The sequence below is a fragment of the Triticum urartu genome, chromosome 7, assembly GCF_003073215.2.
Source record: "Triticum urartu cultivar G1812 chromosome 7, Tu2.1, whole genome shotgun sequence".
In the NCBI taxonomy this organism is placed as follows: domain Eukaryota; kingdom Viridiplantae; phylum Streptophyta; class Magnoliopsida; order Poales; family Poaceae; genus Triticum; species Triticum urartu.
Genome location: NC_053028.1, coordinates 671085652 through 671107675, shown reverse-complemented (window position 1 = coordinate 671107675; position 22024 = coordinate 671085652). Strand labels below are relative to the sequence as shown.

Genomic DNA, 22024 nt, shown 5'->3' with positions numbered 1-22024 from the left:
CTCCGTCCCAGAGCGCCCTGCGCATGCAGAATCAAGCCTCGACGATACGCCGGAGACCCCGTAGGCCCGTGCCCCCAGAGTGGCCGGTGCTCCCGCCGGCGCCACGCCACAGGACAAGCTTTGCATCGCGCACGCATCGCATGGCATGGGGTCAAATCTCCCAAAAGAAATCTGTACCACCCCTCCCATCCTCTTGCTGCTGCACGGCATGATTCAAACCCATCCATCCATGGGACAAATTTCAGACATCTGCCATCTGCGTGAAAATGTTTGGAACACCCGGGACGACGACGACGAACCGGAGCGCAATTCGCCCTACGGAACGACCGGGTTTTCGGCGGACTGTATCTGATGAGGATAGCCCGTTTCACCACAAAAGTCAATGTGCGGATGAAATGTACTACAAGCTACAACAGAATGTAATGGGGGCAAGGGGCCTTATTTTCCGGGCAGTGCGTGCCTGCTGCAGGAGTTGTTGTTCGCTAGGATCAACCAACTACATACACCTCGCTGGTGCACCTGGCCCAGCATTGGTACGTTGGGAGGTTGGGAGATTGTCCATCTCTAGGTAGTGATCTTATGATCTCATCATTCATGGCTGGAATATCAACGGTGTACCGCGGCGAGGGCAGGGGATTTTATTCGGCGCCGTCCATGGCCATTCGATTTTCAAACGGATTTAGCACAGCTTTACTCCGGCACTCAAGTTCTTCCGTGGGGTTGCTTGTCGGTCCTCATCTCACCAGAGGGATGGGCAGGTACTCCGCGTAGAACAGCTGCGGAGCCATGTGAGGGGAGTGAACGTGAGTTAACAGGATACACAAGGCGCAGAAGGTGAACTGGTTGAATATATTTGGACGGTACAAGGAATTTTATTTAAGCAGGATGCAGCGAGAGATCAGGGAATGGGCGATGTCAGCACTTACCCTTCAAATGAGGGATGTTATCACAGCTTTGCCACAGGATAATGACTCCGTAACAACGAGTGGGCCCAGAGGGTATCTCTTTATCATGAGAGGAGTAAATCTCAGTCTTGAACTATCGCTATCGAGACATAGGTTTTCGGTATACTTGTAAGTCACCTTTATTTACACATCCATATACGGAGTGCATGTGGTAAACCCCGAAGTAACCATCGGTATGTTGGTATGGAATATTCTGATAGTCCAAGAGACAATGTAAATGTGAACAAGTTATATGAAGTACCGACAACATAGCAGCAATGACATGTCTCATAAATATATAAGTTGGGTCTATCCAACTCCGTTGTAATCATGACAACGGTGTTCTCATATATTAATAGCATCCTTATTCAATACATGAGTTAGGTTTAATACATGAGTTAGTCTTAGAGGCTACACTAGAGATCACTTGTTGTTTATATTTGCACACATGTATTTGGGTTTTTCTCTGAATCTCATATTCAAGAACCAATACAATTGTAGCATAGAAACATGAACTTAATAATGAACATGGAAATATAATAATACACTAATTATTGCCTTTAGGGCATATTTCCAACATAGTTAACTAGTTGATACCAATTAAAACAAGGGGAGGGTGCTGGATTTCACAACTTCCTCCCTAGACGCTTCCCCTTGGAGTCTCGGCAGCTGGACTCGGTGTAGGCATCAGCGGCTCCAGGCTCGTCGTTGTCGTCACTGTCCGAAGCAGAGGCAGAGGAGGAGGACGAGATGACGATGCTCTCCATGCGCCGGGCGACGTGGGTCTGCTCCTCTTGGAGCCATGCGGCTCTCTCCGCCGCCGCCGCCCGCTCCATCACCGTCGAACATGGCGAGCGAGGAGTGGATTTTGGGGAGAAGAAGTCGATTTGGGGTAGAAGTGGATTTGGAGGAGAAGCGAACAGGGCAAGTAAGGACAGACTGGGCTGCCCATACCCGTTCTAGATTTGGACCGAATGTGAGGGGTGTCATTCACCCGGCTCATTTGAGGTCGGTTTGAGGCGCCCGGGTGGGTCAGGGTTTTTTTACCCGCCCGGACACCAGTTTAAGATGCCTGACTGTAGATGCAGGAAAACAAAGTGTGTTCGTCCCTTTCTCTTTACTCTTCCCGGATCCCCCACTTGCCGCCGCTACCCATCACCCAAGTGCTAAGGCCAACTCCAATAGCCGACCCCAAACGGACGTTCGTTCCGTCCGGATTATGTCCGTTTGGGTCGGCAAAACGGACGCCCATGTCCGGTTTCGCCGCCAACCGGTCGGTGCACCAACGCGCGGCCGCATCCCAAATATTGTCTGTGTTGGACCCAACCCCCCTCCCCTAAAAGGCATTACACCTTAAAAACCCAAAGAAGGCATTTCAAAATAGCTTAAAACATAATATATATAACAAACTCAATTAAACTGTTCACATCTTCGCCACGGCCCGCACATAGTACTTACGTTTGAATTTTAAAAAGAAACTTAAAAAGGTAGATCTGCCGCCCGCCCGCGCTGTCGATGATGTCGCCGTCTTCAGGCGCCACCATCCTCGTAGTCATCATCCTTGGCAGGTCGATGTAGGGAGGTGATGTCCAGAGGTGGGGCAGCGGCCCCCAAAATGGTCTGGCATCCGATCCGGGCTCAGATGCCACGCGTTGGGGAGGTGGGCATCGGACCACGACAGCGGAGTTCCAATCAGCCAGTACCGGTGGCAGACCTCCATCTTGATGTACGGGCAGAAGCGTACAGGAGTCGCCGGACGGGAGATTAAGAATGCGTCATGTGAGGTGGAGTGGGTGGCCACGCTTCCAGGCGAGGCGAATGACGGGCCCGTCTCGCGGTCGTGCTTGCCCTTCTTGCCTGTCACCCACTTCCAAAAGCCCATCGCGGCGGCTGGCGGGGAGCGAGGTGGGGTGCTGCCGCTAGGCTAAGGTTTGGTGTCGGACACGAAGGGAGCAATGACGTGGAGACGGGGTGGGGAAGTGGAAGTGGACTGGCCTGGCTGGCTGGCTGAGGGGTCCACGGCTTCACCATAAAAAAGGATGCACCCTAAGGCGGCTGGCTGGCTGACCGGCGGGCCCATCCATTCATATGGATTTAATGGGATCGGTGGGAGGTAGTTGGATGGCTGACACGCGGGTCCTAAGCGAATGGCGAGACGGCGCGTGCGTGTCTACCGCAAAGCCCGACCAAAATTTATGCCCGAAATGGGTCAAGCCGGATAATATTTTTTACTAACAGTTTGGACCAGAACGGACAGACTCGGACGAATCAGGGTCCAGCATTGGAGTTGGCCTAACCCTAATCGATCAAATCCCTCCGGTCCAGCCATGCCGCCGCCGCCGCCGCCGGAGCGGTGGTCCATCCTGGCTCGAATCCTAAAGTTGTGAAGGACAAGGAGGCGAAGCGCACCTTCCCGCCGGGCGCCGACGTCTCCGTCGCCTGCGACGAGCTCCCGCGCGCCTCAATCCTCACCGTGCCGCTCCGCATCTCCCCGCCGCCCTGCCTCCCCAGCTACCCCTACGTCGCCGCTGCGGACCCCTCCGGCCTGCTCCTCCTCTGCGCCACGGAGCCTGGCGGGGAGGTCACCTACCACCTCTGCCACGCGCGCACAGGTGAGGCCACCTGTTTCCGCGAGCACGACTGCCCCATGGGCTTCGACGGCGCCAACGTCGGCCTAATGACGAGGGGCGACAGCTGCGTGGTCGCCGAGCTCCAGCCCTCCGGCGACGGCTCCGGCCGCGCCACGCTCCTCCGCTACACGGTGGGGCAGTACAAGTGGGCCGTGACGGAGCTGGCCTACTCGCCGCCGCTGCACCGGCAGTGGTTCTGCGAGGGGGTCGTCTCCCACGGAGGGATGCTCTGGTGGGTGGAGCTCTCGTACGGCCTCCTCGCCTGTGACCCCTACTCCGACAAGCCGGAGCTGCTACACGTCCCGCTTCCGACGATCATCGACCCGCTTACGGGAAAAGTGGCAAATTTGGCCAACAGGGCCTCCCACAGCTGCGTGAAGGCGAGCAGCGGAAGGCTGAGGTACGTGCAGATCCATGGCGATCCCGCCGCCCCGGTGGTGAGCACGTGGGCGCTCACCGAGGCTGGTAAATGGAACCCCGAGCGCCGCGTGCCCTTGCCGGACATCTGGGCCGACGAGAGCTACCTCGACGCCATGCTGCCAGGGAGCATCCCCGCGCTTGCGCTCCTCGACCCCGCGGACCCGGACAAGCTCTACTTCTTCCTCGGCTCCTGCATCTTTGCCGTGGACCTGCGACGGAGGAAGGTTGTGGAATCCGGTGAATTCGATATGCCGGAGTCACCAAACCAGCTGATCGTGCGCTCTTCCCACTTAGTCCATGCATGGCAGTATGATCCTTCAAGCAGCCGTAAGCATATTTTTTTTATCTTGTTGTTATTTGATTACTTTGCTTTGAATTATAATGCCACCTTGGTACCGCAGTTCACATCTTGCACAATGTTGAGAAAGGGATAAGAGCTATTTCGAAGATACTCTGCTTAAACAAATCGATTTCCTTAATATTAGTATATGGACGCACAATGGTGTACCTTTTCTGCTAATACATCTCTACGTCTACCTTCGCAAGGTCTTTTGGCCTGGTTATCACTTACCAGCACCAGCATTGGCAAAGCACATTCAAAATTGAAACTGAGTTCCTGAACCTGATGGCCTCCTGTGGTTTCCTGATAGTTTTAGCACGAAAGGCGCAAATTTCCAATACGTGTACCGTTAAGAAATAAGAAGTGTGATATTTGCATATTATGGCCGTACATATAGAGAAACACTGTAGGTGTTCCACACATGTTCCTTTGTACCCTATCCTCGCACATTTTCCTGTATTTTCCGTTTCGTGTTGCTGCAGGTAATAGAACACTATTAGAGTGTCTTTTGCGCCTGCTGGAATTACGTAGATTCACAGCAGCCTTCCTAGTTTTTTTTTCTTTAATGTTTGGCTGACACCTACTTCCTCCGTTCCAAATTACTTGACCCATATTTATCTAGACACGAATGTATATACACATTAAACAAGTATAGATACATTCGTATTTAGACAAATTCAAGTCAATTAATTTAGAACGGAGGGGGTACAAGTTCAATTATATGGGGAAGGGGGACTGCCAAATTGACCGACATACAGCCCTATCTGTGATTAGAAACACATTATGGCAGTATTGGAAGCATAGAGGTGTTCCATCTTTCACAGTGGTGCATATCAGGCATACAGGTCTAGACCACTTATCTTGCATGGGGAATTGCTATCTTTTTAGCTATAGTGTTTGTTTCCATAGAACATTGTTTGACAGACACTTACCTCTGTTGTAAGCATACAGTTTGCTCGCCCCGGCACACGTTTAACCGTTGTAATTTCTTTTCCTTCAAGGGTCTGACTCTGACTCTGTCCCGGCATGCTTGAGGCAGGAGAAGGAGAGTGCTGCTCGGGGCAGGTGACGCTACTTCACTCTTACATTCTTGTGCATAATGCAATAACCTTAGCCTCTCCTTTTCAGAAGGCCTGATACAATTTTATTCTTTTGATTCAGCTGGGCTGCTGCCATGCCTTTCAGACGTAAAACTGGTACGTACATAACATTATGATCCATGCTGCAGCCATATTCACCCGTTTCCGATGGTTGAGAGCGTATTTTCATTTTCTCTGGTTCATTTCAGGTAAATTGCAGAAGAAGTTTCGTTACAATTTAATCATGCGGCAGCAACACGGAATAATGATGAAGAAACCCACTTTGCAAGGAGGTTCATAGATATCGCCAAAAGGCAAAAGAGTAGGCCATAGACGTTGACTGTCAAGTTCAGCGCCAGATAACCTTGTGTTGTACAGAACGGTTATGTTTGCTTGTTAAGATTTTAGAGGAGGGTTCAAACTTCAGAAAAGGGACCAATTTTGCCAATTCTCACCCCTCCTGGTAAGATTTAAGAAAGTTTGTGCGCAATGTTCCAAACATCCTAGACAACAACAACGAACCAGAGCAAAATTCACAAGTTCTAAAACGTACAGCAGAATGTAGTTGGAGTTGGAGTTGGAGTGGGGAGCCTTATTTTCCAGGCAGCCGTGTGCCTGCTGCAGGAGTTGTTGCTAGCATCACTAACTACAGCTCACCTGGCCCAGCTCGGGTACATGGGGAGGTTGTCCATCTAGGTGATCCCACCATCCATGGCTGGAAAATCAACGATGTACCGGGGCGAGGCTCGGGGAGTTTTATTGGGCACAGCACAGCTTTACTCCGGCACTGAAGTTCTTCCGTGGGGCTGCTTGTCGGTCCTCATCTTACCAGAGGGATGAGCAGGTACTCCGCGTAGAATAGCTGCGGAGCCATGTGAGGGGGGTGAATATCAGTCAACAGGGTGTGTCATTCCAGGATCCACAAGGCGCGGAAGGTGAACTGATTGAATATGTTTGGACAGTACAAGGAATTTTATTTGAGAAGGATGTGGCAAAAGGTCGGGGAACTGGTGTTGATGTCAGCACTTACCCTCCAGATGAGCATGTAGAAGGATGTTATCGCAGCTTTGCTTGTCAAATCGATGGACCGTGCGCTGCTCCACAAGATGCTGGCGAGGATTGCATGGCCCATGACCTGCAAAAACCCATGCTCATAAACGGGACTACAAACAACCACTTATACAATAGCCTATAGAAGTTTAAGCCTTTTTAATTATATAATTGTTATTATGTTTTGGGCAAGCTTAAATGGATACAAAAGTTTAACTTACCTTGTAATGCTAAAACAGAACAAAGGTACAAGGCTCAGATCAATCTTGAATTTTAAAGAGGTTAAATTTCCATAATAAAGCCATATTAATTTCCATAACTACTTCTCAATCATAAGAGAAATAAAAGCCTTCTACAGATGACTGGAGATGTTAGCTCCATGGTGGTAATCAATTCAGAACAAAGCCTAATACTCAAATTGTTTGGTTGGCAAAAAATGGATAATTTAAATTTAATGATGGACATTGCAGTGGAAATCTATGAGATGTTGTGGCGTACAGTTAGAGATTTGCTCCACAAACTGGAAGAAGTTACCCCCATCAGTATCGCAACACCGTAGGCAACCTCAAGTAGACCAACACAAGTCCAGAAAACCTGTGTGGGAGTTTAAATCAGCAACCACAACAGTAAGTTTCTTAGCAAAATAGCAATGTTTTTTATTTACTACTAACCTTGCTTTGACCTAATCTAACACTAAAAGATTGAATTCCAAAGATGCGGTCCCCTTCAATATCGGGTATATCCTGCAGGAAAAAAACAAAATTTCTCAAGGGAACATTGTTTGTATCAAAAGCAATCAACAAATGAGCACTGTGTTAGCAAACCATGAAAGGATATTTATGAGCATTCAATTAGCAAATCACTTTAGCTGCAGTAATGCAGTACAGAAACTAGATTTCGTTACCTTGAATAATGCTATTACAACTGAGAAGAATGTCATGAAAGCAGTTGCAAATATCAATGGCTTTGAGAAGACTGCCGGCCTTCTGAAAACAAATGTCTGAAAGAAAGACAAGGCAACACAGCATAAATCATATGTAGCAGTTACCATGTGATGTTCATAGAACAAGACACATCAAAATGAAATTACAGTTCCAAACAGAACATTATGTCTTACTATAAGTTGCTTCTGTTTTCAAATAGATCATCCGAAGAAGACTTACCTGAATGTGGAGAAAAAATGCCAGTTGAACAATCACCGCACGCACTGCTAATATGCAGAGTGCTGCAACAACAGCAAATCTCTTCCATCGAAAGTACGGCAGCTGTAGAATACAAAAATGGAAATGTTGGCTCTGTTTACTTAGGTAATAATGGGTATCAACAGATCACACCAAATACCATGATATTCCAGATAATTATGCAGGGATATGAACTAATGGACGAAATGCTTTCACATCAAATATTTCCATATATCACTGTGATTTTTATCTGTCAATTTTGGGCTATGCCACATGCCAGCCCCCAAAACGTTTTGAGGCCCATTTATACCATCAGATTTGAGTGTTCTGCAGAGTGCAGAGCGAGCAAGGTGTTCCACTGTAACATGTTAGCCCATTAAAAGTGCAGATCAGGTATAGTCTCATAGGTGGGTTCCACGCATGTCAGTTATCCACATCTTTCAGGCCCATGTGAATGTAAAAAAAAAGGCTGGTATAAGCATTTCACTTAGATTATAGTAGCATTCAAAAGTAGATTATTATTACTATATTAGTCCTTCTAAAGCTTTGTATTACAGCAAAATACTCCCTCCATTCACTATTATCAGATGTTCTAGCTTTTTCTGATTCGGATGTATACAGACGCGTTGTAGTGTGTTTGTTCACTCATTTCAATCTGTATGTAGTCCATATTGAAATATCCAAAACATCTTATAATAGTGAACGGAGGGAGTAGGTAACAACACAATCACAGAAAATATGAATATACAGGAACCTAAGTCATATGTGCTGAGTTGATGATCATAAAGACGTAAGCTCTTACATTGACTGAATAAGCAGTTCCAAGAACAAAGCTGATAAAAAGAGCCCAAAACAGAGGTGGTGATCCAACAACCCATCCAAGGCCAAAGCTCTGCAGTTCAAATAGCAACGCTCCTGTTAGTCTGACAGACTGACAGCAAAGAGCCTAAGTAAATCAACTATCAAATTATTCTTCCAAGATTATCGCAACTACAAATGAATGGAATAGATTTTATTCACCGCCGTGTAACTAGCAAATAGAAGCGGGAGAACTGCGACAATAATGTACACCCTCACTAGATTTAAGAGAAATGGAAGTGTTGTTAAGTGCAGGTGCTCAACCACGCATATCCATCAAAGTTCAGAAGTCCCTATGCAGGAACTTGTTTCTTACTGTGCTACTTAATTTCATTGTCTGGGAGTATCATTAGTTACAAAGAGTAATATACTCCCTCCGTTCCTAAATATTTATCTTTCAAAAGATTTCAACAAGTGACTACATACGGAGCAAAATGAGTGAATGTACACTCTAAAATATGTCTACATACATTTGTACGTGGTAGTCCATTTGAAATCTCTAGAAAGACAAATATTTAGGAACGGAGGGAGTAGAAGATAAATGCTTAAGTAATACATCGAAAGGAAATGTCAAAATAAGCTATAAGACTTCCAAATCTCTTTCCAGACAAATAAACATAGTTACCGTAGCAGTAATAACTGTCTAAAAAGACGTTACCATAGCAGCAAATACTGACACTATTGCAACCCCCATTGCAGGAGAGTATTCCCCAGATGCTAGTGGAAGAGTTGGCTTGTTAACCTGGCAAGTTAACAACATTAGGTTCCATAGAAGTTCGAAACAGATATAATAGAAAGCAGTACTATAAAGTCACAACCAAAACATTTTAGACTGCAATGAATCTACAATACCTTGTCTATTTCAATGTCGAACAACTGATTCAATCCAACAATATAGATGTTCATAAAAAGAGCGGCCACCACTGCCTACATCGGAGCAAAAATGCATCATTTTTTATACAAGTCCATAACTGTAGAAGAAAAGTGCTGCTCAAAGTTGTACCTCCAGCAAACCAGTGAGGAACAAGGGAGAAATGTCAGATAAGCTCTCGACCGCTAGTAGGGAAACTGAGACTATGCTTAGTGCCTGCCTAAACAAGAATTTTTCTCTTAGATCCAGAGAGAGTAAAAGCATGCCACAGCCCAAGCATACTAGCTTCATTAAGAGATCTTATACGCTCTTGATTCATGTAAATGAAGCAACATCAACATGACTTAACTGTTCCTATTATGGTATGCGGCCGAGAAAACCTGTAGAACGCGTCCAGAGAAGATGATATTGGCTTCCAGATGCTTGCAGGATCGTGTGCTTCAGTTTCAGGTTGTAGTGATTGGCCAGCATTTGCAGAAGTATTTATCGATTGATGTGATATCCTATGGTTGGAATATTTCCAATCCAAGAATTTTTTACAACGATCAACAGTAGGGCCTTTGGACGCTTGGATGGACAAAGAAACTCGCCGTTCACCATTTCGTTGGATGGAACAGAATGATGGTAGAATATGATCTGGAAAATCAACATTTCAAAACTACGTCAAGCACTCAGGAAACAAAGATTGAAGAACTTCATCCATAATGCAAGGTATGTGACAATATGTGAACTCAGATATTGGAAAATATATTGTCTGCTTAGTCCTTTCACTACTGAATAGGATCAGCCAAGAAGATAATGATTTATTTATTTTTACATTTTGCCTACTCCATTTCCATAAGGTCAGTCCGTTATGTGCGCCGAAAGAAGACGGGAAGCGCCTGATAACACAGAAACGCTCACTAGACTTGTTGTAGTACAACTGTACAACTGCTTTTGATTACAGACCGCAATGAATTTTACACAAGCAAAAAACATCTGAGCATACAGTACTACTACAATAGCAGAGGAACTGTGCATGAAACTAATACGAACATATCAGGAATACATCAGCGCATACGTTCGTGTATGACATAACCAAACACTGGCTCAACTGAAACCACAAACGCCCCAGCATCACCTTGGTACTACTTCACAGCCCTTGCACACAGCATGACAAATCATTCCAACAAAAACAGACAGGTTATCTACTAACCTTAGTAACAAGTTAAAAACATGTCACTTAAATCGCACCATAAATCTCTTCCCCATTCACAACCTATCCTCCTGGTACATGCTAAAAATTCACCAGGCAAAAAACATGCGTCCTCTCCATTCACCATGAAGAAAAGTACCAGGTGGCCAAAGAAACTGCTGTATTTCCCCCAAAAATACAGTATTAAGCTATTAACAAAAGTACCGAATGGTCAAACTATTTCAAGTCGTCTGCAGGTTCATTTACGCCTACCGGTACATCCATTTCGTCGGCCCTGATCCGCCGCGACACGGAGCTAGCGAGTACAAACACTTTGACACGACTTCTCCAGTCGATTACCAGTGACAAAACACTGACCCCTTTCGGCTTACTACTCCTATTCCGGAAAAGGGCGGCGTACTAGGAGAACACTCCTATCCCATCCCAACGAACCGCACTCCCCGGCATCGCTTTCGCTCCCGGAATCCGGTAAGGTCAGCTCGCACTTCCTCCCGCTTAACTACAACCATTCGTACAGCGCCAGCATCTAGTCAAAGCTGCTAACTGAAAGGCGCCAATCACACGGAGTACACCAACCACGCGGAGGGGCGGGGAGCGGGGAGACGAGGCACTCACCTCGCCGGCGGGCGGCGGCGGCGCCGGGCGCGGAGCGGACCGAGGACGGCCGGAGGCGGAGCGAGTCCATCGCCGCGGCGGCGCGCGGGTGGGGAGGGGGCAGTGAGTCGGGGGACGGAGGGAGGGAGGGAGGGAGCGGTGGTGGAGAGCCCCAAACTCCAAAGAGTCGTGCGACGCAAAGTCCAAATTGTTGGACTGTTGAACCATTTCCCTTTTTCCGAGTGTATGTACTGTATATAATTGACCTTGACAGCGAGGTTAACACGTGGTGCGTCATGTGCCGCCTTGTCAGCAGTGACAGGTGTTTTGCAGAGAAGATTCGCGCAAAATCTAGCAGCCCGTTTGGCTTGGTGAATTAGCCGTGAGATTTAAAAACGTAAGCATCTACAGCCGGGCGTCTCAAATGATGTCAATTTATGGATAATTTTTAGACCATGAGAGTATCAACTACTTTCATACCGGATGGTGCAACCTGCAAATCCGGGCCCTCAAACGCCCGCGGACGCGCCCGCGGGTATTGACTGGGCACTCCTCAAATTTGGTCGTCCACATCCGTGTATCTCATATCCGGTCCCTCAAATCCATACTAGCATGCAATGTAGATAAAAAGGACGTAGATCATCACACAAACATAGAATCGGGCAGAGAAATGCACATTTTGATCACCAAAAGATCACTGATGGATGTCCAAAAGATCTACAGTTCACATAATTCACATAAACGACGGACAAATTTAAACTAGATTACTAAAAACTTGAAATTGAAGACGGAGGCGGCGGAGATTCACCACTTCCTCGTTGGCCCTTTGGCCTTTTCGGTCGCCGGTGTAGCTGTAGGCGTCGGCGGCTGGTGGCAGATCGTCTGAGGAGGAGTTGTGGTCGTCATCGTCATCGGAGGTGTCGGAGAGGATGACAAACCCTTTTAGCCGTTGGACCTCCCTGTCCTGGTGCCACTTGAGCTTCGCGAGCTGAGCCGCCTCCTCCGCTGCCTCCGCCGCCTCGCGCTCGGACTGCTCAATGGCAAACTGGAGCGCCTTGGCGTTCTTCCGTCGGAGCCGCCGCGCGTCCGTCTCCACGTTCTTAAGCGACCGGTGGTAGACCCATTCAAGGAGCCGCGCGTCCTTGTCAGGCTCCGCCTTCATCCCGCGGCGACGGCGCACGGAATGCTCCGCCTCCCTCCTCTTCCTTTGCCGCTGCCGTTCGCGGCGGGTGGCGCGCGCCTCTGATTCCGGGCCGGCGGGGCGAGCACAAGCACCCACCGCTGCCCACATGGGAGAGCAGCAGCCAACGGGGCAGGGGACGGCGTAGGGGAGGCGCAGATTACGCAGGATGCATGTCGGAGCTGCACACGGGCCGGCAGGGGCCAGCGCTGGCGTCCAATGTGCGCCGGCGGGGAAGGTGCGTCTGCGGCGATGCTGCAAATCCGGAGCTGCCCCCGGTCTCCACCTTGGACCGCTCCAAAGCGATGCAGAGGGCAAGCTCATAGTCTGGATCCAGGTCAGAGTCGGAGCGGCTGCAGGAGCTCGACATTGCGCCGGATTCAATCGGAAACGGGGCGGGAAGAGGAGAGGACGTAGCGAGAGAGGAGAGTGAGTGAGCTAGGGTTTCGGAGCGACGAGACGGATGGGGTTTTTTGTGTGATAGCCGTGGGGTCGGTGGTGGGCCAAGCTTGTCAAGCGGACGCGCCCGGGCGTGCCCGAGCCAACCCATATCCGCCTCATATTTGTTGGGGAACGTTGCATGGAAAACAAAAAAAATTCTACACACACACAAGATCTATCCATGGAGATGCATAGCTACAAGAGGGGGAGAGCATATACATACCCTTGTAGATCGCTAAGCAGAAACGTTTATCAACGCGGTTGATGTAGTCGTAAACCTTCCCGATCCGTCCCGATCAAGTACCGAACGTACATCACATCTGTATTCGGCACACGTTCAGCTCGATGACGTCCTCGCTTTCTCCATCCAGCAAGAGAGGCGAAGTAGTAGATGAGTTTCAGTAGCACGACGGCATGGTGACGGTGGTGGTGGAACTATCCGCAGGGCTTCGCCAAGTACAACGGACGTGGACGGAGGAGGAACTAGAACTAGAGGGAGAGGGGTGTCGCACATGGCTAGGGGATCGTGGTGTGTGTTGCCCCCTCCTCTGCTTACATATATATAGATGGGGGGAGGGAAGGCAGCCCTAGGGCGCCGGCGCGAGCCCTGGGATCCTGCCCTAGGCGCCTCCCCCTTTCCTTATTTAGGGGTGGAGGAGATGGCAGGGGAGGGGCCGACAACCGCCCTGAGCCCCCCCTTTCCTTCCTAGCGCGTGGGCAGGGGAGGTGGAGCGCGCCTAGCCCCGGGCGGTTGTGCCTCCCTCCTTTGGCCCTTGAGGCCCACCAAGTCCCGGTGGCCTCCCGGAACCCCTTCCGACACTCCGATAAAACTTCGATGCATTCTGAAACCTTTTCGGAGACCAAATAGTATTGCCCTATATATCGATCTTTACCTGCGGACCATTCCGAAGCTCCTCGTCATGTTCGTGATCACATTTGGGACTCCGAACAACATTCGGTCACCAATTCACATAACTCATATAATATTATATCGTCAATGAACATTAAGCGCGAGAACCCTACGGGTTCGAGAATGATGTAGACATGATCGAGATGCTTCTCTAGTCAATAACCAATAGCGGGACCTGGATGCCCATATTGGTTCCTACATATTCTACGAAGATCTTTATCGGTCGAACCTTTATGACAATATGCGTAGTTCCCTTTGTCTGTCTGTATGTTACTTCCCGAGATTCGATCGTTGGTATCTCCATACCTAGTTCAATCTCATTACTAGAAAGTCTCTTTACTCGTTCCGTAATACACCATCTTGTAACTAACTCCTTAGTCACTTTGCTTCCAAGCTTCTTGTGATGTTCTATTACCGAGAGGGCCCAGGATACCTCTCCCTCATACGGAATGACAAATCCCAATCTCGATTCATGCCAACTCAACAGACACCTTCGGAGATACCTGTAGAGCATCTTTATGATCACCAAGTTACATTGTGACGTTTGATAGCACATAAGTGTTAGGGAGCATAGCATGCAATTTCAAAAAAATTCCTACGATCATGCAAGATCTATCTAGGAGATGCATAGCAACGAGAGGGGGAGAGTGTGTCCACGTACCCTCGTAGACCAAAAGCGGAAGCGTTAGCTTAACGTGGTTGATGTAGTCGAACGTCTTCTCGATTCAACCGATCAAGCACCGAATGTACGGCACCTCTGAGTTCTGCACACGTTCAGCTCAATGACGTCCCTTGAACTCTTGATCCAGCAAAGTGTCGAGGGAGAGTTTCGTCAGCACGACGGCGTGGTGATGGTGATGGTGAAGTGATCCGCGTAGAACTTTGCCTAAGCACTACGACAATATGACCGGAGGAGTAAACGGTGGAGGGGGGGCGCCACACACGACTTGGAACAATAGATGTGTGTTAGAGGCGCCCCCACCCCCGTATATAAAGGAGGGAGAGGGGAGGACGCCGGCCTAGGCACGCCCCAAGTGGGAGGAGTTTCACTTGGGCTCCTAGTCCAATTCACCCCCTATTTCCTTTTACCAGAAGGGGAAAGGGGGAAGGAGAGAGAGGAGGAGAAGGAAAGGGGGGCGCCGCCCCCTCCCCTTGTCCAATTCAGACTCCTCCCTTGGTCGTAGGAGGGGGGGCGCCCCCCTTGTGGGCTGGTTTGCCTCCCTCCTATGGCCCATATGGCCCATATCTTCCCCCGGGGGATTCTGGTAACCCCCCCGGTACTCCGATATGTACCCGATACATTCCGAAACACTTCCGATGTCCAAATATTGTCGTCCAATATGTCAATCTTTACCTCTCGACCATTTCGAGACTCATCGTCATGTCCGTGATCTAATCTGGGACTCCGAACAATCTTTGGTCACCAAAACACATAACTCATAATACAAATTGTCATCGAACATTAAGCGTGCGGATCCTACGGGTTCGAGATCTATGTAGACATGACCAGACACCTCTCCGGTCAATAACCAATAGCAGAACCTGGATGCTCATATTGGTTCCCACATATTCTACGAAGATCTTTATGGGTCAAACCATAATGAAAGCATACACAATTCCCTTTGTCATCGGTATGTTACTTGCCCGAGATTCGATTGTCGGTATCTTCATACCTAGTTCAATCTCGTTACTGGCAAGTCTCTTTACTTGTTTCGTAATGCATAATCCCGCAACTAACTCATTAGTCACATTGCTTGCAAGTGTTATCATGATGTGCATTACCGAGAGGGCCAGAGATACCTCTCCGATACTCGGAGTGACAAATCCTAATGTCGATCTATGCCAACCCAACAAACACCTTCGGAGATACCTGTAGAGCATCTTTATAATCACCTAGTTACGTTGTGACGTTTGATAGCACACAAGGTATTCCTCCGGTATCCGGGAGTTGCATAATCTCATAGTCAAAGGAATATGTATAAGTCATGAAGAAAGCAATAGCAATAAAACTTAACGATCATTATGCTAAGCTAACAGACGGGTCTTGTCCATCACATCATTCCCCTAATGATGTGATCCTGTTCATCAAATGACAACACATGTCTATGGTTAGGAAACTTAACCATCTTTGATTAACGAGCTAGTCAAGTAGAGGCATACTGGGGACACTGTGTTTTGTCTATGTATTCACACATGTATCAAGTTTCCGGTTAATACAATTCTAGCATGAATAATAAACATTTATCATGATATAAGGAAATATAAATAACAACTTTATTATTGCCTCTAGGGCATATTTCCTTCAATAAGGTATTACTCCGGTATCTGGGAGTTGCATGATCTCATGGTCGAAGGAATATGTATTTGACATTAAGAAAGTAGTAGCAATAAACTGAATGATCATATGCTATGCTAACGGATGGGTCTTGTCCATCACATCATTCTCCTAACAATGTGATCCCATTATCAAGTGACAAAACATGTCTATGGTTAGGAAACCTTAACCGTCTTTTGATCAACGAGCTGGTCTAGCAGAGGCTCACTAGGGACACGAGATTTTGTTATGTATCCACACATGTGTTTAAGTTTCCGGTCAATACAATTCTAGCATGAATAATAACCTTTATCATGAATAAGGAAATATAATAGTAACCACTTTATTATTGCCTCTAGGGCATATTTCCAACAATATTTGGGCTGGATATGAGGGGTTTTGGTCAGCCCGAGTGTTTGAGGCATGTTTGAAGTGTCCGTCTGGGTGAAAAAAATGTGACTAGTCAGTGACCGAGCGACAGCCCAGGCGTTTGAGGCCGATTTGGGGCGCCCGACTGTAGATGCTCTAACAGGGTGATCATAAGGGCAACTTTCAGGTGCATCAAAAATGTATTTCAAGGGACTTCGTAGCTCAAGACTGAGGTTTTCTCCTCCAACGACGGAGAGATATTCTTAGGACCCTCTCAGTATTATGATATTCATCATCGTTTGGCCAGACACAACGTGACTGTTGGGGAACGCAGTATTTCAAAAAATACTCCTATGATCACGCAAGATCTATCTAGGAGATGCATAGCAACGAGAGGGGAGAGTGTGTCTACGTACCGAAAGCGGAAGCGTTTAGTAACGCGGTTGATGTAGTCGAACGTCTTCACGATCCAACCGATCCTAGCACCGAACGTATGGCACCTCCGTGTTCAACACACGTTCAGCATGATGACATCCCTCGAGCTCTTGATCCAGTTGAGGACGAGGGAGAGTTTCGTCAGCACGATGGCGTGGCGACGGTGATGATGAAGTTACCAACGCAGGGCTTCGCCTAAGCACTACGATGATATGACCGATGTGGTAAACTATGGAGGGGGCACTGCGCATGGCTAAGAGATGTCTGGTGTGCCTTTGGGGTGCCCCCGCCTCCGTATATAATATGGGGAGGAGGAGTCCGCCCCCTAGGTGCGCGCCAAGTGTGGGGAGTCCTACTAGGACTCCCTAGTCCTAGTAGGATTCCCCTTCTCCTTTTTTTTCCTTTTCCGGAGTAGCAAAAGGGGAAAAGAGAGAAGGAGTAGGAGAGGGAAAGGGGGGGGCGCCACCTCCTGGCCGGCCCTCTCTCTTCTCCACTAAGGCCCATGATGGCCCATTAACTTCCGGGAGGGTTTCGGTAACCCCCGGTACTCCAAAACTTATCCGAAACTTCCCGAAACCATTCTGGTGTCCGAATATAACCTTCCAATATATGAATCTTTACCTCTCGACCATTTCGAGACTCCTCGTCATGTCCGTGATCTCATCCGGGACTCCGAACAAACTTCGGTCATCAAAACACATAACTCATAATACAAATAGTCATCAAACGTTAAGCGTGCGGACCCTACGGGTTCGAGAACTATGTAGACATGACCGAGACACTCCTCGCCCTTTGTCATCGGTATGTTACTTGCCCGAGATTCGATCGTCGGTATCTTCATACCTAGTTTAATCTCGTTACCGGCAAGTATCTTTACTCGTTTCGTAATGCATCATCCCGTAACTAACTCATTAGTCACATTGCTTGCAAGGCTTATAGTGATGTGCATTACCGAGAGGGCCCAGAGATACCTCTCCGATACACGGAGTGACAAATCCTAATCTCGATCTATGCCAACTCAACAAACACCATTGGAGACACCTGTAGAGCATCTTTATAATCACCCAGTTACGTTGTGACATTTGATAGCACACAAGGTGTTCCTCCGGTATTCGGGAGTTGCATAATCTCATAGTTAGAGGAATGTGTATAAGTCATGAAGAAAACAAATAGCAATAAAACTTAACGATCAATATGCTAAGCTAACGGATGGGTCTTTTCCATCACATCATTCTCCTAATGATGTGATCCCGCTCATCAAATGACAACACATGTCTATGGTCAGGAAACTTAACCATCTTTGATTAACGAGCTAGTCAAGTAGAGGCATACTAGGGACACTTTGTTGTGTCTATGTATCCACACATGTATCAAGTTTCCGTTTAATACAATTCTAGCATGAATAATAAACATTTATCATGATAATATAAATAACAACTTTATTATTGCCACTAAGGCGAATTTCCTTCAGTCTCCCACATGCACTAGACTCAATAATCTAGTTCACATCGTCATGTGATCTAACACCAATAGTTCACATCTTTATGTGATTAGTTCACATTGCCATGTGACTAATACCCAAAAGGTTTTACTAGAGTCAATAATCTAGTTCACATTGCTATGTGATTAACACCCAAAGAGTACTAAGGTGTGATCATGTTTTGCTTGTGAGAGAATCTTAGTCAATGGGTCTGTCACATTCAGAGCCGTATGTATTTTGCAAAAAAATTATGTCTACAATGCTCTGCATGGAGCTACTCTAGCTAATTGCTCCCACTTTCAATATGTATCCAGATTGAGACTCAGAGTCATCCGGATCGGTCTAAAAGCTTGCATCAACGCAACTCTTTATGATGAACTCTTTATCATGTCCATAACCGAGAAATATCTCCTTGGTCTTCTAAGGATAATTTTGACCGCTGTCCAGTGATCCACTCCTGGATCAATATCGCACCCCATGCCAAACTCATGGCAAGGTACACAATAGGTTTGGTACACATCATAGCATACTTTATAGAACCTATGGCAGAGGCATAGGGAATGACTTTCATTCTCTTTCTATTTTATGCCATGGTCGTGTTTTGAGTCTTATTCAACTTTACACCTTGCAATACATGCAAGAACTCCTTCTTTGACTGTTCCATTTTGAACTACTTCAAAATCTTTTCAAGGTATGTACTCACTGAAAAATCTTATCAAGCGTCTTGATCTATCTCTATAGATCTTGATGCCCAATATGTAAGCAGCTTCACCTAGGTCTTTCTTTGAAAAACTCCTTTCAAACACTCCTTTATGCTTTCCAGAAAATTCTACATCATTTCCGATCAACAATATGTCATTCACATATACTTATCAGAAAGGTTGTAGTGCTCCCACTCACTTTCTTGTAAATACAGGCTTCACCGCAAGTCTGTATAAAACTATATGCTTTGATCAACTCATTAAAGTGTATATCCCAACTCCGAGATGCTTGCACCAGTCCATAGATGGATCGCTGGAGCTTGCACATTTTGTTAGCACCTTTAGGATTGACAAAACCTTCTAGTTGTATCATATACAACTCTTGTTTAATAAATCCATTAAGGAATGCAGTTTTGACATCCATTTGTCAGATTGCACAAAATGTGACAATTGCTAACATGATTTGGACAGACTTTAAGCATCGATACGAGCGAGAAAATCTCATCATAGTCAACACCTTGAACTTGTCAAAAACCCTTTTCGACAAGTCGAGCTTTGTAGATAGTAACACTACTATCAGCGTCCGCCTTTCTCTTGAAGATCCATTTATTCTCAATAGCTTGCCGATCATCGGGCAAGTCCACCAAAGTCCACACTTTGTCCTCATACATGGATTCTATCTCAGATTTCATGGCCTCAAGCCATCTGTCGAAATCTGGGCTCATCATCGCTTCCTCATAGTTCGTAGGTTCATCATGGTCTAGTAACATGACTTCCAGAACAGGATTACCGTACCACTCTGGTGCGGATCGTACTCTAGTTGACCTACAAGGTTCAGTAGTAAATTGATCTGAAATTTCATGATCATCATCATTAGATTCCTCACTAATTAGTGTAGGAATCACTGGAACTGATTTCTGTGATGAACTACTTTCCAATTCGGGAGAAGGTACAATTACCTCATCAAGTTCTACTTTCCTCCCACTCACTTCTTTTGAGAGAAAATCCTTCTCTAGAAAGGATCCATTCTTAGCAACGAATATCTTGCCTTCGGATCTGTGATAGAAGGTGTACCCAACAGTCTCCTTTGGGTATCCTATGAAGACATATTTCTCCGATTTGGGTTCGAGCTTATCAGGTTGAAGCTTTTTCACATAAGCATCGCAACCCCAAACTTTAAGAAACGACAGCTTAGGTTTATTGCTAAACCACAGTTCATATGGTGTCGTCTCAACGGATTTAGATGGTGCCCTATTTAACATGAATGCAGTCGTATCTAATACATAACCCCAAAACGATAGTGGTAAATCGGTAAGATACATCATAAATAGCACCATATCTAATAAAGTACGGCTATGACATTCGGACACACCATTACGCTATGGTGTTCCAGGTGGCGTGAGTTGTGAAACTATCCCACAGTTTTAAATGAAGGCCAAACTCGTAGCTCAAATATTCGCCTTCGCGATCAGATCGTAGAAACTTTATTTTCTTGTTACGATGATTCTCAACTTCACTTTGAATTCTTTGAACTTTTCAAATGTTTCAGACTTGTGTTTCATTAAGTAGGTATACCCATATCTGCTCAAATCATCTATGAAGGTCAGAAAATAACGATACCCGCTGCGAGCCTCAACACTCATCGGACCACATACATCGGTATGTATTATTTCCATAAGTCAGTGGCTCGCTCCATTGTTCTGGAGAACGGAGTCTTAGTCATCTTGCCCATGAGGCATGGTTCACAAGCATCAAATGATTCATAATCAAGTGATTCCAAAAGTCCATCCGCATGGAGTTTCTTCATGCGCTTTACACCAATATGACCTAAATGGCAGTGCCACAAATAAGTTGCACTGTCATTATTAACTTTGCATCTTTTGGCTTTAATATTATGAATATGTGCATCACTACGATCGAGATTCAATAAACCATTTATATTGGGTGTATGACCATAGAAGGTATTATTCATGTAAACAGAACAACTCTAACTTAAATGAATAACCGTATTGCAATAAACATGATCCAATCATATTCATGCTCAACGCAAACACCAAATAATATTTATTTAGGTTCAACACTAACCCCGAAGGTAGAGGGAGTATGTGATGGTGATCTTATCAACCTTGGAATCTCTTCCAACACACATCGTCACTTTGCCCTCAACTAGTCTCTATTCATTTTGTAACTCCTGTTTCGAGTTACTAATCTTAGCAACTGAACCGGTATCAAATACCCTAGGGTTACTATGAACACTAGTAAAGTACACATCAATAACATGTATATCAAATATACCTTTGTTCACTTTGCCATCCTTCATATCCGCCAAGTATTTGGGGTAGTTCCGTTTTTAGTGACCATTCCCTTTGCAGTAGAAGCACTCGGTTTCAGGCTTAGGTTTAGCTTTGGGCTTCTTCACGGGAGTGGCAACTTTCTTGCCATTCTACTTGAAGTTCCGTTTCTTTCCCTTGCCCTTTTTTTGAAACTAGTGGTCTTGTTAACCATCAACACTTGATGCTATTTATTGATTTCTACCTTCGCCAATTTCAACATCGCGAAGAGCTTGGGAATCATTTTCATCATCCCTTGCATATTATAGTTCATCATGAAGTTCTAGTAACATGGTGATAGTGACTAGACACTAGTAGAAAAAGGGTCAAACATGAAGCACATTAGTGCCGGTTTGAATTTGAGCCGGCACTAATGTGTACATTAGTGCCGGTTCCAACGGCTAGCCGGGCCGCTCTCATTAGTACCGGTTCGTGGAGAACCTTTAGCACCGGTTCGTGCCACGAACCGGTACTAAAGTGAGTGGTGGCAGGATGTTGTCAGTCCGGGGCCCCTCCAGCACCTTTAGTACCGGGTCGTATCACGAACCGGTACTAAAGGTCGTCCTACATACAACCTTCGTCCACCCGAGCTCGCTCTGTTCTTCCCCTTTCCCCTCTCCTCTCTGTTCTTTTCCCTCTTCCTCTCAAGCTCATCACACATTTTGCCCAAGATTTGAAGGCCCCCATCCATTCAAATGATCA

At 46.5% G+C, this 22024-nt stretch overlaps 1 protein-coding gene and 1 pseudogene across 2 annotated transcripts; one reads left to right on the top strand and one right to left on the bottom strand.

Moving 5' to 3' along the window:
- Positions 1–682: 682 nt before the first annotated feature.
- Positions 683–11389, bottom strand: LOC125520233 (probable homogentisate phytyltransferase 1, chloroplastic). Of its 2 annotated transcripts, none has more exons than XM_048685093.1 (12): positions 11184–11389; positions 9723–10009; positions 9506–9589; positions 9355–9429; positions 9161–9244; positions 8447–8536; positions 7627–7728; positions 7368–7463; positions 7135–7206; positions 6962–7057; positions 6444–6548; positions 683–776 (listed from the first exon to the last, which is right to left on the bottom strand). In XM_048685093.1, the coding sequence occupies exons 1-12, from the start codon at positions 11251–11253 to the stop codon at positions 735–737; spliced, it is 1203 nt and encodes a 400-aa protein (XP_048541050.1). In that variant the 5' UTR covers positions 11254–11389; the 3' UTR covers positions 683–734. The 2 variants fall into 2 exon arrangements, with proteins under 2 accessions (XP_048541050.1, XP_048541049.1); XM_048685092.1 differs by lacking the exon at positions 683–776 and adding an exon at positions 5853–6275.
- LOC125520232 lies at positions 2456–5861 on the top strand (annotated as a pseudogene).
- Positions 11390–22024: the final 10635 nt, after the last annotated feature.